Consider the following 15820-nt stretch of genomic DNA (forward strand, 5'->3'; position numbering starts at 1 on the left):
GTTCTAGTTAAAAGAACTTTGAACTCAAAATATGAATAATAATAAAAAGTTTTATTTCTGGTCAGGACAATTGCAGCCACAGAATGAAGACAGCCGCTGATTAGACTAACAGTTCTTAGAAAACAATATTATATGTTAAACAGGCAGAGTGGAGACAGCTCAGCAGAACTTGGGATAAAAAGTAAGGAAGATACCAGTGTATCTTATAGTAAAGTCATATTAGCAAAAGATGCATGCATTTGCTGTGTAATTGCAACTTCAGTGATTTTATGAGGGAGCTGGCTCACGTTGCCAAGTGCCAGCACTGATTCAGCAGTGTCTATTCCAAATCAAAGCGGTGACTAATGGAGAAACTGAAGTGTTTCTTCCTCAAAAAAACTTCTTTGGTACAGGATGGCTTCAAACATTGAAAACATTGCACTCCGCCATAATGTGATCAAGTTACTTGGTATATATGACAGACTGTTAAAAAATGAGTTAACTTTAGTATATTATTAAACATAAGTAGTTGCTTGATGCTGGGCTCAGACAAAGAATTTTCTTGCTCTTCAATTTTCTTCCCCACTCCTTTCAGTGCTATGATCTTGCCACCTTAGAGAATGTTTAAGGAATTGTACGCATAATATATATATAATAATATATATATATTTAAACAAAGTTATGGAAACCCAAAGGATGAAACAGCTCTTCTACAAGGACAGGCTAAAAGAGCTGGGGGTGTTTGGCCAGAAGAAGAGAAGGCTGTGAGGTGACCTGATAGCGGCTTTTCATTATCTAAAGGGAAGCTACAGGAGAGAAAAGGACAGACTCTTTAGCAGGGTCTGTTGTGATACAACAAGGGAAAATGGCTTCAAGCTTAGAGAAGGTAGATTTAGATTAGAAATAGTGAAGAAGTCTTATATAGTGGATGGTGAGGCACAGGAACAGGTTGCCCAGATATGTGGTGGATGCCCCGTTCATGAAGACTTTCAAAGAGAGACAAATCAGGCTCTGGGCAACCTGATCTAGCTGTGGATGTCCCTGTTCACTGCAGGGGAGTTGGACTAGATGATCTTTAACAGTGCTTTTCAACTTTAAGGATTCTGTGATTCTATGATTCCAAGAAAAGCTTTCTGAAAATCTCTAGCAGCAAGCACAGCAGATAATATTGCACTAATACATTGCTGCTTGCGGCAAGGAAATGAATGCTGAAAACTGGTAGTACTGTAATGACAAACTTTACAGTTCTCCATAAGTCTTATTATTTGCACCTCCTCTGCACACCTGTAATTCAAAGTACTGTTCTTAAGACTAATGAGAATTTAGGGTAATTATTTCTTAAATTGTAGTATCTAAACTATCATACTCAGGCTAATGAGTAATCAAATGCACAGTGTCTTTTAATCTAATTTTAAATATAGTAGGTCTTACATTTTATTCTCAGAAGTTAGCGTTGGGCCATCTGTACTTTAATTACATGAGGAATAGCGAATATTTTGTGAGGTAGCTGTCTTTTCACATAATTTATTAGATACTGTTAAAATGACCGTGGTACTGTATCATTTTTATTACACGTAATTTTATTTAAAATGTCTTCAGATTTGATTTCTTCATAAATTTATTTTCCATTTAAATGAATTTATGTGATATGTTATGAAAAGTTTCAACAAATGAACAAATACATAATGGTTTTATTTAGGACAATGTAAAGGAGTGATTTTTCTTGCCTTAATTATGCTTGCTATGTAGATGTGCAATGGCTGATTATTTGTCTATTGCATAGTTTGTTTTTGTGTACTTTCAGAATAAATAAATGCTAATATTATACAATGAAAACTTTCCGATGGTGTTGGTAGAAATTAGAGCATGTTATAGAATAATCTTGTGAGAAGTGGTCAAGAAATAAAAAAAAAAAAAAATAATAAAAATTGTTCCTTCTCTGAATAATCTTTGTGAACTGAAAGCAGGTGGAAGATTTGAAATCAATTTGTCAAATCCAAACTTGGAATATGCCTTCTCAAAAAAAAAAAAAAAAAAGTTTTGTATCTAAGAAGAGGTATTTGTCTGGAAAAAAAAAAATAAGAGTTAATGTGAAAATGTCAGGATAGATATATTTTGTGTGATTATTTTTGCACCGTGAGAAATGTATTTGAAAAGAGCTTCAGCAATTCTTATCCCAGGCACTAGGTGGTGGGTCAGCCTTTCGTACTGAAATGTGTGTCAGAATTGCAGGCACTTCAGTCTCTAAAGTGTTACTTAATGTCTGTCTGTTGGAGCTGTTGAAGAGCACACTTTGCTCCATGTTTTCCTTTTAAAATTGGACCTGTTCTGGTGTTGAGGACTGATGCTCCAAGATGCAACTTGTGCACAACAAGATGATGCTTGTGCACAAAAAGTGTTTGTGATTTAGACTTTTGAGCTCTTCAGAGTGGTGGTGAAGTACTGGAAATGGGTGTAGCAGGCAGTGTGCCTGCTTCAGCATGCAAAGTTTTTGAGGAAAGGATTAACCTTTTTTAAAATGCCATTTCAGAGGCAAGGCTTTTGTGGTTCTCCCTTGCGGAACTGTCAAAATGTGAACCTTAGCACAAGATTCACTCATGAATCTCCCTTTCTTGCTCCGTGTCTGGCCCAGCCACACAAAACTCTAGCTGGGCCTTGATCAGGGTAGGATGTCTCTGCAGGCCTGGGAGCTGCTGTGGGGCAGCTGCCTCAGTGAGTCCTGGTGACAGAAGGAGAATTCCCACACAGCAGGTGCCACCTTGTTCTCTCTGCTCCTACATGCATGGCTGACATAGTTGAGAGGTCTGCACTGTAAATTACTGGTTTGTTGCAGCCTGTAGTGATGCAGAATTTGAATTTCATAGTGCGCATTGACAATGCATACATTTCTGAGCTTGACGATTGCCATTTCGCTTGCTCTTTGTAATTATTTGAAGCTAAAACTGTATCTGTCTGGGTCAACAGCACAGAAGTGTGCATCAGTGTGTAGAAGAGTGAGAAGCAAGTGAGAAAGCTCAGCATCATAAAGCAGCAGAGTCAGAGTAGGCTTTGTGCCTGTGTGCATCCAGCATACTCCCTGCTCTGCATGTAGCTGCAGCACCATACCAGAGATGTGCAGAAGGGAGTTGTCTCATCAGGTTCAGAACAGGGGCAGGTCCCAAAACAGCCCAGGTCCATTGTGCAACATGAGACACCAATCTGCAGCACCAAGGGGCTTCAGAGAGTGTCAGTAGTGCAAGCCAAGCAGCAGAATGCGATGTTGCTGAGATGTGCTGGGTAGGCTGGGTCAGGAGACATCTCTGCCTGCAGCTGGTTTGGGAAGAAATGGGTTAGGCATTGACACAAGCTGTTCAGGGTGGTGGAGTCATCATCCCTGGAGGTGTTTAAAGAAAGGCTAGATGTATTACTCAGGGACATGGTCTAGTGGGCAGTACTGATGGTAGGTGGACAGTTGGACTAGATGATCTTAGAGGTCTTTTCCAAATAAAACAATATTATATTTATTTTTTTCCGATATGAATGCCTTAAGTAAATTTTCATTTTTGAAAACGTTCATTATGTTTCATGAAGTGCTTTCAGCTTAAGTGCTCCTGTTATTTCCTGTAGGTCTGACCAAATTACTTTGGTATTCTGTAAGTAATATTGAATGGTGGAAACAGCAAGAGCCAGTTTGACTTCAGTAGGGCTGGGGTATAACATGGTGTCTTCCATGAAGTGCCACTGACAATCAATGAAAAATAGCTTCCAGGCTTTAAAGATGAACATTAAAATATCATATATCTTCAACAAAATTACTTACAAAATGACATCTACAATCAAGATAGGCAATAGCTTTTACATATTCTGGGCTTGTTTGAACTTTTCTTGTAAAACATTTGCTTGTTTTATGAGAAACAAGCAAATTGGCAGTAGCTGAGATTTATACTGGGACAGGTCACTACATTTTGTGTGTCCTAGGGAAGATCAGGAAGACTCTTGTGATTCTTCTTTTAGAGGAAGAGCTATTGAATTCTATTCATTCAGAAAGACCTATCATTTTGTTGAGTACAGGAGGCTAATATTGATCATCTTAGAGTGCGTTGTCCTGGGAGAAAATGTGACTGACAGATGAGGACGTGGTTGCTTAAGTGTTTAGACTGTGTTATTTAGTTTTTGTAACATTTCAGTATCTACTAATAGAAGGAAATTTATAAAATTTTGGGTGGATTTTGTCTGGTAGTGATTCAAGTTGTAATATATTTTTATACTTTTGGATCAGATCCTTTCATTACACTAGTACACAGATGGAAATTTTACAGCTTCTTTCAACAGTGAGAAGAACATGCGTAAATGTTAAAGGCTTTTAATTGTAACTTATTAAAGAGGGCAAAAATACTTCTGTCTTTGGTGTGGAAGATTAACTTTGGAGATTTTGTCTTCTTCCTAAATTAGCAATTCACAAAAGTAAAATAGACCTGCTTTGACATTTATATTTGACTGACAGCCAGGCCTGAAGCATGCATGGTATTGACCTTCAAAGGAAATCTAGACCACTTCAGACAACCAGCTGCTCAGGGAGCCTTGCTTTTTTTACCCTGTCAGTGCTTAGATAACTTGTTCTGCCTCGCTGAAATAAGCTGACTTGAGTTCTCAGAAGTGGAGTATAGTGCTATAAAAGGCTAGGAGAGATACTTGCCAGGATGGGGCATATTGCCACCATTACACTGGCAAGTACACTACTCCTAGCATAGCAGATTGTGATGAGGAAATCAGTGAATTTGAGTAAGAACTCTCACCAAAAACATTTTGATGAGTCTTGACAAGACAGCATGGCCCAAATTTTCTGTTAATTGACTTACTGGAGAATAAAAGTAAGATACAGCTTACAGATTCTGAATCCTTTTGTGGTGGGCAGAACCAGATGTATTATGGAGGCAAAAGCTAAATTTTCAATGCAATTCAACCATCTATCATTTAAAAGAATAATGGAGACCATTAAATTAAGCCACTGAATGTCCTTTTGTGAGCATTTGAAAAAAGACAGTTCAATATTGGCTTAGAACTGGAAACATAACTACACTGAAGGCTGAGTGTAGACATTGAAGGAATATGTAGTAAAAGCAAGACAAACATAAATAAAGAAGAGTCAAGTTAAGAATAAAGAAAAATGAAAATTAAGGAATGAAGTGCTAAAGTGGTCAATGGCTCCAGGTCTGGATGGAGATGAGTGATGAGTGGTGTCCCTGAGGGGTCTGTACTGGGACTTAAGCTCTTTCATATCGTTATCAGGGAAATCAACAGTGGGATCGAGCGCATCCTCAGCAAGTCTGTAGATGACATCAGGCTGTGTGGTGTAGTCAGTGTGCTTGAGGGACAGGATGCCATCCAGAGTGATCTGGACAGGCTTGAGCAGTGGGCCTAGGTGAACCTCATGAGGTTCAACAAAGCTAAGTGCAAGCTCTTACACCAAGGTCATGGTAACCCCCACTACCAGACATTCAAGGTCTGGCTGGACCAGGCCCTGAGCAACCTGATCTCACTGTAGTTGTCCACTGCGGGGATGTTGGACTAGATGACCTTTAAAAGTCCCTTCCAACACAAATGATTCTGTGATTCTAAAAATGTGGTGAATTAATTTTATGTATATATAACCAAGATAGTATCATAACCAATCTGAATATGCCATTAAATTAATAACTTGCCTATTACATTTTATTCATTGCATCGCGATATATTTTATTGTAATGTAAGAATTAAATGTGAAATTGACTTAAAAGTAATTGGCATTGGCAGTTATATGGACTGTCATGTGTCTAAGGTGAGCACTGCAAATGAACACATTTTAGAATATTAAAATCTCATTACTAAGTACAGGATTTCACAACTAGGAAGTTAGAATCATCACTTTAATAACTTAAGGCGTACAGTGAAAGCTAATTCTTAGCTATGGAGAGACTCACCACTGTATGTACTGTGTTATTTTATTTATAAAATTGTTTTAATTTACGATAGCTTAGAAAATGAAGTCAATCTTGAAGTCAGCTGATTCATATAAATATAAAAAGCAGACTGCAGCAGAACATTTGGAGGATTATAAAATTACTTGTTACAAACAAGCAGAGGATTTATTCCAAAGTTTTTTACTCTGAGTTAATAAGAATGTAGCTTAATAAATAAGAAAAGAGTTTAATGAATTTTTTATCCCTTCCTTTTTTTTCTGTTATCTTCAAACTTTAGACTTTATTTTCAAATTTCACATTTACTGCCATTGAAATGCCAGTGGGTAGATGCTTTTTTTTATATACGTCTCATTCTATGGCATTCTCTTGCATTGTAACAACGAAGCAAAGATATCATAAAAGGTTTTTTTTGTGTGTGTTTATATGTATATTTAAAACAATTTCTTCAAACATTGTACAGATATTGTGCTGTAGATAAGCTATTGTAATTATAATGAAGTTAGAAAAGGATTATTTTGGAAATGACAGTAATCTGTTGATGTAAGTTTGAAGAAAATTTTTCTACAGTATTTGCAAACTAACAGATTTTCCATTTAAATATGCCTAAACAGGTAATGTGGGTATGTAACTTGTGCCGAAAACAACAAGAAATCCTCACAAAATCAGGAGCCTGGTTCTATAACAGTGGATCAAATGCACCACAGAAGCCTGACCAAGAAGGTATTAGAGGTCTGCGGAACGAGGAAGCACCCCAAGAGAAAAAAGCAAAGCTCCAAGAGCATTTGCAGTACCAAGGACCACCAGGTGACATATCCACACAAGTTTTGGACAAAAACAGATCTCAAGGACTCACCAGGCAAGACTCGATTAAGAATGGTTCTGGAGTAAAGCACCAAATAACAAGTGACACAACATCAGACAGGTAAGAAAGATCTGAAAAGATCTGTTGAATTTATGCTACAAATTTAATTTTTTCTTTTTGAGCTTTATCTTGTCCTTATAGTATAAAATAGATAATTGGGTTTATTGAAACAACCCTCACCAGAAGCAGCTGAGGAGCGGCTTACTGTGTTCACAGTAACTTACTGTGGTCACAGACAATGTGTGTTCTTCACTCATAAAAAGAATTCATGGAGAATAACAGTTGCAGTGTGACAGAACTTGTCCATGTGCTTGGAGATTTGTTGAATCATAGTGAGTGTGCTGTACCTGAGTGTTTTTGGCTGCTCACTTGGTAGCAGAATGTTTGTAATCCAAAACAAGGCTCAGCAAAGCATGTTAGTGGATGATGGTGAGAACTTTGTGTGATGATTTGAATCTTTTCATGGTTCCTCAATTTCCTGTTGAGTTCTTGTCATTAGAATAAGGTGTTTTTCTTTGTTTGTTTATCTTAGTGTTACTCAGCAGTGGTTGAAACTGTGACTCTTTTAACACTGATTCGGACCCAAGCTTGGCCAGGGGCTTGGAGATAGAATTTCCCTCTCTCTTTCTTTATGCGATTATGCGAAAAGTCACTCTGAGGCTCTCAAGCTCTGCAGCTGCACTTTACTGGAACACAAAAATAAAAACTGTTTAATTAAATAAATTTAATTTCCTTCTAAACAAGATAGAATAGGAATTGAAATATGTTAGGGAGGGAAAGAAGAGAGTTTGCTCATGTGTTTCCATGGAAATGATATCCTCTCACTCCAGAGGCCTCCACCTGCCTTGGTATTTGGCAGCAAGAGCAGCGTCGTCTGGCAGCCTTCCTCTTCCTGCTAGCTGTAACCTTTTCAACAATATTTATACCCCAAGCTTGAAACAAGTTAGACAGTTATATTATCTTTTACAGCCAATATAATTAAAATCATTTTCCCCTCACCTCTTGAATTCTACCATATTTTATTTCCTATTTTTAAACCTTATCTGAGGACAAATTGATTGTAATTAATCTAAACCTTTTTGTTTCACTTACTCTGCCTATTGCCCTTTGCTCTGATTTCAGCTGATGGATCCATTTAGTGGCTCCAAGTGCTCCTCCATTATATGCATGATCTATGTGAAATTCGGTACTAGACCTGGCAGCTTAACTTCATGCTAAAAAGCATCTCTTTTTTTTCCCTCTTTTTTTTTTTTTTTTTCTCTCCTTAATTCTGCAATTTTTCCGGGGAAATGGAATGATAATGGCATGATACAAACAAACCAACAGCTTTCTTATTAATCTCATCAATAATAACTGAAAATATTTTTATATTCTATGCATGCAGAGATGGAAGCACAGAGATACAAATATATAATTCAGATACATACTATGCATTTACTCTAACCAGAGTAATATAATAAACATGGACACTATAATGTTTAACAAGAATTTGGACTTCATGCCTGAAGCCAGAATCATTCTGCTGATCATTATCAACACTGCTGAACAGACTGCTCTATCAGAGCACTTTCTATTTTATTTAGTTACTAATGCTAGTGTTCCCTAATTAACATGTACAAGCATGCTCTGAGTATATTTATATGTATTACATGCTCTTGAAGGTTAAAGGTTCTTCAGAATAATTTTCTAGCCTCATATACCTCACATTGACTTTGGTAGAGATGTGGAAAAGGATGCCCAGTCATCAAAGGCTGATTGGTCGGATGGGCTGTTACAGGAAAACATGAGCGCCTCTGAGAGAGACTATCCTAGAAATCAAACATAGGGATATGCCATCTATTCAACCTACGTATGCTGTGATGCCAGTGCTATTCTCAGCAGTAGTTCTGGGAAGGCTTACCATTTTATTGCATTCACTGCTGTTAAGAGGTGAACATAAATATATTATGATCTTTATTATTGACCAAGTTAAGAAAACTCATGTTTTTGAAACCTGCAGTTGCCATCAAGAAATTATATTCAATTTTATTCCTAAAGTCTTACAGACTATATGCCTTAGTTTCTGAATGCTTCATCTTATATATTTATTTTAACATTAAGTTGAAAGAACCAGAAAGTAAAAAATACGTTTGTTATATGGGAGACTGTCATGACAGGCTTTTTAAAATTCTTAAGTCCGTGAAGAAATCTGGCTACTCTAATATTGTAGATTATTCATCTGGGGAAATTAAATCCATGAGAATACTGTGGCAGAATTAAAATGATAACAGGGAAACTGCCAAAAAGCAAGAAATGTGTAGCAGTGTTGTTTTTTTTTTTTTTCTGTTTACATTGCACAGTGTAAATAACAGAAGGAGGTAGAGTGTAAGAACAATACTGTCTCTATTTTATTTGTGTCCCAAACACATGACATATTGCACCAAAAGTAATCTCAAGAGTTTAAAAAACAGTAAATTACTTACAATAAAAAAGTATCTCAAAAACTCCATGCTCCGTAGTTTTTATGAATAGAAATGTCAAATGTAGTTTTAAAAAAAAAACAACTTTTTTTGATCAGCTTCCTTTTCTGTTGCAGCAATCATTGCTTTGCAGTTCTTTTTACCAACCGCTGTAAGTCTGAGCTGAGTGCTGTAGGTTTGCTCTGGTAGGCAGCTCAGCACCACCCAGCTACTCATGTCCTGCTAGTGGGATGGGGAAGAGAATGTGAAGGGTAAAAGCAAGAGAACTTGTGGGTTAGATTAAGGACAGTTCAATAGGTAAGCAAAAGCTGTGCGTGCAAAAAGAGCAAAATGAGTAATTCATTCATTGTTCCCCATCGGCACGCAGATGTTCAGCTGTTTCCAGGAGAGCAGGGCTCCAGACACATGTAATCGTTACTTTGGAAGACTCTGAATGTTCCCACTTCCTCCTTACCTGCACCTTTTTTTTTTTTTTTGCTAAGCATGATGTCATATTGTATGAGATGTCATATGGTATGAGATATCCTTTTTTACCAGTTTGGGTCAGCTCTCTTGGTTCTGTCCCCTCTTGGCTTCTTGTGCCCTTCCCCTTCCTCCTCACTAGCTGGGCACTGTGAGAAACTGAAAAGTCCTTAGTGTTGTGCAAGTGCTGCTCAGCAACAGCTAAAACAGCAATGTGTTATCAGTGCTATTCTGGGCACAAATCCAAAATACATCACCATATGAGCTACTATGAAAAAAATTATTCCAGCCAAAACCAGTACAGTTGGTCATCTGGAGAACTTTGTCACAGAGTAAAAGTTCATTCTCAGAATCACAGAATGGCCAGGATTGGAAGGGATCTCGAGGATCATGGATCTCCAGCCTCCCTGCCACATGCAGGGCCACCAACCTCCCATTTAATACTAGACCAGGCTGCCCAAGGTCCCATCCAATCTGAACACCTCTAGGGACAGGGCATCTACAAGCTCTCTGGGCAGCCTGTTCCAGCACCTCACCACTCTCTCTGTAAAGAATTTCCCCCTGATATCCAACCTAAATCCTCCCTCCCTCAACTTAAAGCCATTTCCCCCTGTCCTGCTGTTATCTACCCTTTCAAAGAGTTGATTCCCCTCCTGTTTGTAGGCTCCGTTTAGGTACTGAAAGGCTGCAATGAGGTCACCCTGCAGCCTTGTTTCCTCCAGGCTGAACAAGCCCAGCTCCCTCAGCCTGATTTCGTAGGGGAGGTGCTCCGGCCTCCTGATCATCTTTGTGGCTCTCCTCTGGACCCCCTCCAACAGCTCCCTGTCTTTCTTGTACAGGGGGCTCCAGACCTGGACCCAGTACTCCAGATGGTGCCTCACAAGGGCAGAGTAGAGGGGGACAATGACCTCCCTGTCCCTGCTGGCCACCCGTCTTCTGATGGAATCTCAGAATCTCAGGAACATCAAACCATTTCTATCTCATTCCTTTTGCTTTTTAGTTTTATCTTGAGTAGTACTCAACAGATTTTTGTCCTGTTTTCTTTACTAATATTATGCTTTATTAAAATAATATTAATTGTTTGAACTGCTAGTCTGACTGTTCTCTGGATGTTGCAATGCTTCTATTTACAATTGATAGATCCTAAACACACAGATACTTGAATGTAGATCCTCTTTGATTGATCTGGAATTTGTTGCCTTAAAGAAAGCAGGAATGATTTCAGATTGCACATTCTCCAAGGATGTTTTTCTTATATTGGATGTACTGCAGAGGAAAAGAGAAGTCATAAACGATTCAGCAGCAGGTTGTACTTCACACCCGCAGAACAGTTTTCCATTATTAAATTTTTTTCTACACCATACCCAGTATTTATAATCTACCTTACAGTGTTTTTACTGCTTTTTATGCAGTGAATCTATGGAGAAGGCAGTGGCAGCAGGCACAGTGTTAATTTACTTACTTAGCTGTATCATATTTGATGTTGTTTGAGGTGACACTGGCATAATTTGAATTGCATGGAGATTTTATGCTAAGGGCGGTTAAGAAGTAACCATATGTAGTGGTTTTCATAGACTTAACCTTGTGAGCTGAGTTTGGATTCTGATGTAGTATAATGCTACTCTCTGAAAACTACCAAATGATGTGAATCAAAGAAATGCAAAATATTACTCCATATAATCCATAGACTCAGAAGTTCCGTTCTGAGGTCTGCTGTGCACAGATGGTGCATTTATGGCTGTATGCACTGCAGTTCTTTGATTTGTGTGATCCAATTTCACATTAATTCTGGATTACACAAAAAGGCCCTTTTTATTTCATTTTAAGCAAAAGCGTTCATGTACTCTGTTGTCCTCAAGAGCTATACTACCTATCATTCAGTAAGTTTGGTTTCCTTTATAGCAAAAGAATGGTCTGAAAAGGCATATTCTTCTTTCAGTAATTTTGTAGCATGCTATCAGTCAGTGAAATGGCTGATTTCATTCCTCTGCTTAAGCCAAAGCAAGTGTTTGTAATGTCCTATTAAACTGTGTATAACATCCTGCTAATAAAAGCTGGGGAACAGGAAACCTTAATGCTGATCTAAAGCTTTTTATTGTGTCATTCTCTTTGTCTGAACTTTTAGATCTTCAGGTGACGTCAACATGTTTGAGTTGCACAATTATTTTTTATTTTTGCCCTTGGTAAAATGAGTTTTAATGCTATTTTAGTCATTTTTCAGATCTGACATCAGTGGTTTAAATCTTAAATCTTTTGTGACATTCCAGACATGTTGCTTTATACATGAACCTCTTTTGTATATATCTAGCTATTCACAATCCTTTGATAGCTCTCTTGAAGTTGGAAACAAACCATACATCTTCCTACTGCAAGGTTATGATGATGCAACTCTTTCTCATCTGCTGTATGTTTTCATTCATTCCATTACTGAAAGATAAGATCTCCTTAAAAATATTTTTTTTGCAAAAAAATTTTGAAAATGTTGAAAGAAAATTTGTTTGCATGTTTCATGAGTCAGTTTATTTTTCTGCTTCTGTCAGAGCCATATAAAAACAAGAGAGTTGGTTCCTGGTATCTGCAAGGTCATGATTTGGTGCAAGACTTGTGAATAAAGCTGCCTGCACCCTCTTCAGATTAACTGTAAGGATATGAGATTAAATCATAAAAAACAGAATGAAAACAACAAATTGAGAGAGTGAGCAGCTGCAGAGTTGCACAACAGCAGCATCCATTTTCCAGGCCAGCAGGCAGATAAAATATATCCTTCTTTCCTCCTTTTCCCTTCTCCTTTCAAAAATACATATTTGTTTTGAGGTTTCATTTTCTATTTTCTCAATTGTTTATTCTCAGAAAAGAAAAAATACAGTGTTTTCCACTAACTGTAATGGGTTGAGGAAGTATGTTTTATTCTGAGTGAGAACTGCAAACAAGATTGTTGAGACCACTTGGATTTTGATATTCCGCATGTATATTTGTAATGGAATATATACATGTGTGTCTGACATATACGGGATTTTTTTCCTATTGCATTACCAGTGGCAGTGAAATGGAAATGATCCAGTGTCCCTTTGCTTCCGTTCTTGGAGAGAGTGCCAGGATGAGCTGGCTGCCTGGAGTCTGTCACTTGGGACTGCAATTTGGGATGCCAAGGTGTGAACAGAGAGAAAAAAGAGACCAAAATGAGAGGGAAGAAGAAGAGAGAGGAAGAAGCAGGCATAAGCTAGCTGAGCTGAAACTGTAAAGGGCAGCAGGCACTAAATAATGAAAATTCATGTATATCTCTTTCATGTGTCTTTTACAAATAGCTCTTCACTAATTACTGAATTATGAGTGGTTGATACTGAGAATGTGAATGACATTAGGTTATTGCAATTTAAAACATGACAGTGTAACGTTATGTCAGCCACATTTCTTTTAATCAGACTGAAAAACGGCCGTTTCCTGATTGTCGCAATTTTGTTTCTGCCATCTAAACACTTAGGATACAGCACTGAAGAGCAGCCTCTGATTTTGATTGTCTCTGAGTACATAACTGTAGAGCCCAGTTGACTTAAAAAAAATTGTTCATCTTTACTCAGGGGCTGTGAAAATCAAGAATATTTGATAAAGTCTTTTACAGTGAGGGTAGTGAGGCTGGAACAGATTACCCAGTGATGCAGTTGATGTCCTGTTCCTGGGGGCTCTGAGCCTCCTCTTCTCCAGACTGAACAATCCCAGCTCCCTCAGCCGCTCCAGACCTTTCATAGCTTTGTTGCCCTTCTCTGAACACACTTCAGGGCCTCAATGTCTTTCTTGTAATGAGGGACCTTCTCTCTTATAACCTCCCTCTTGAGGACGAGGGAGGAGTTTGGTACTGTCCTTAATGCCTGCATGCAGAGTTTGTGTAAGAAGTTCCTGAAGAGTATTGACATTATTAGTTAATATCCTGGCCTACATATAGCAGGTGTGCTATGTTTCTACCTGTTATTGCTACAACATGCTTTAGCATCTACATGCTTCCCTAGCTAGCGCTGGAAAAGAGAGGCATCTTTTGTCTCTCACCATTACCTTTGCAGAACCGTCCTTTATCAGAGAACTGAAACTGTACAGTTCTGTTTGTCTCAGAACCTTGGTTTTATGGGTTTCTCACTAACTTAACTAGTTTCAATGCTAGTAAAACATTTGAGGCATGTGCAGCAGCACTGTGACTGCTGTGTGTTTTTTGAGACTTAATCCTCGCTCTTGCTCTCCCTCCTCTCTGTTTTTCTTCTCCTCTTCCAATTTTCTTTCCTCTAAAGTACCAAGACAAACACTGAGTTGTGGTAAACTGTTTCTGATGTTGCTGTATTAAATACATATATATTTAACTTTTTTTTCTTAAACACTAGCCTTCTTTCTGTAGCTGTAAAATCTGTACTGAGTTGCAAGAGCACTCACAAGCCTCTTAACAATGGGACATGCACTTTGGTATTCTTTTCTCAAGGAAAGCTTATTTGTTTGTTGAAGAGAAAAAAGAAAGAGGAAAGTCCCTTAACTGTAGCAAGTCAAGCCTACATTAATAAACAGTTTCCTGATTTTCTTTTCATCATTAAGGAGTGTGCTAATTAAATACATAACAGAGAAAGAATTCCATCTTGAAAATATGAACTCAACTATAACCATTCTCTCAATTTTCTGTTGATTTCAAGGATTTTCATTTTCACAATTTCACAAAATGTAGAGTAACTTCAGAAAAATAATTCCATTGTAACATAATGTTTGTGTTTTGCTTTTGTTATTATTTTTTTTCTTAATTTTGTGTATTTGTTGCACTGAAGTCTAGCACTATCTCTCTTGACTTTTCTCACTCATGCTGAATGAGCTTAGAGAAGTCTTGATATTCGTGTTGATCCTTGGTATCTTTGAAGTGGATTTTGGCCTTCCATTGCATTATTACTTGTACACTATAGCCATGTCTTTAACAGTACTAGAAGACTATGCATAATCTAAGTATATAAGCACAGGTCTCAGCTGTATCAGAATATTGAACATTTTTATTAAATGTTAACATCAGCTAACAGTTACGGAATTAAATGCAGTTTTGGTTTTAGCTACACTGATCCTAAAAGAAAGCAATATCAGAAAAAAATCAGGATAATATTATTTCTAATTTATAATTAATGAAGCTGATACCTTTTGGGGTTGAGCATATCTTTTCAAACTGCTGTTCTGTTGACCTTGCCCAAACATGAATGTCTGAGCTCGCTGTGTGTACATAATCCTTAGTTGTGCTGTGCTCTTTCCTTTGAAATCTAATTTCTCTTTAGCAGTGTAAACAACAGATATTGATTGAATTTCATCTTTAAAAAAAATGCTGTGTAAAGGTGAGCTAGTTACATCTGTGCAGTGCAACTGAGTGAAAAGGCTAATATTTAATAAAATTCTCTGCACACTTAAGTTTGTCACTTCTGGTGGCACAGTGGTTCTGGAATCTGCAGGAATGCATTCAGTGAATGATCTTTTCTTTTCTTACTTTTTGCAATGGCTGTATGGGCTGAATTAAAGTGCAAAATGAGAATGAGTAATTGTTACTGGCACTAATTCTTTGGCTCTTCCTTTGTGCCTCCAGAAGACACAAATAATAAAGAAATCACTTCAGTAGCACAATGTAAAAGATAAATTACAAGTAAATGGCAATATTAATAGTTTTAGTAAATATAAACCTATTTGATTAAGTCACATTTGAGAAAAAAAAGCAACACATGAAAAGTGAATGTAGCATAATAGGACTAGAGTAGCTGTGTTTTCATAATTAAATATTATATCATTAAAGCTACTATTTTGTTTTCTGCCTTGTCTTTAGCATGATTATTCTGTGTCTGTTTCTGCCCCTTCTTCAAACCATATCCTTGTTTGTCTCTTTGTTCACTCTGGAGCATTTTTTTTTTTTAATTATTTGTTCATTTTCTTTATCTCCTTCTCACTGGTCTGAGTACTTAACTAAACTCTGGCTAGACATTAGAATGATACACTGCTGGTATTCCTTCACTGAAAGACAGATCTTTTCTCCGATCCAGTTATTTTCCTTTCCCCTAGCACTAGCTCATCTCTCTTCCTCAATCGCCAGAAATTTGTAAGTCTTTTTCCAGATCTGTAGTAAT

The 15820-nt window shown here is 37.5% G+C and overlaps 1 protein-coding gene across 17 annotated transcripts in view; it reads left to right on the plus strand.

Moving 5' to 3' along the window:
- The window catches only part of RIMS2 (regulating synaptic membrane exocytosis 2), a 434744-nt gene that overhangs the window by 109124 nt on the left and 309800 nt on the right, over positions 1 to 15820 (plus strand). For all 17 annotated transcript variants that reach the window (XM_085221552.1, XM_085221546.1, XM_085221549.1 and 14 more), the window contains one exon: positions 6530 to 6840. In XM_085221552.1, the coding sequence (XP_085077678.1) occupies positions 6530 to 6840 (311 nt within the window). The remainder of the gene's footprint in view (positions 1 to 6529; positions 6841 to 15820) is intronic.

Source organism: Meleagris gallopavo, chromosome 3 (genome assembly GCF_905368555.1).
Source record: "Meleagris gallopavo chromosome 3, MGAL_WU_HG_1.1, whole genome shotgun sequence".
Taxonomy (NCBI): domain Eukaryota; kingdom Metazoa; phylum Chordata; class Aves; order Galliformes; family Phasianidae; genus Meleagris; species Meleagris gallopavo.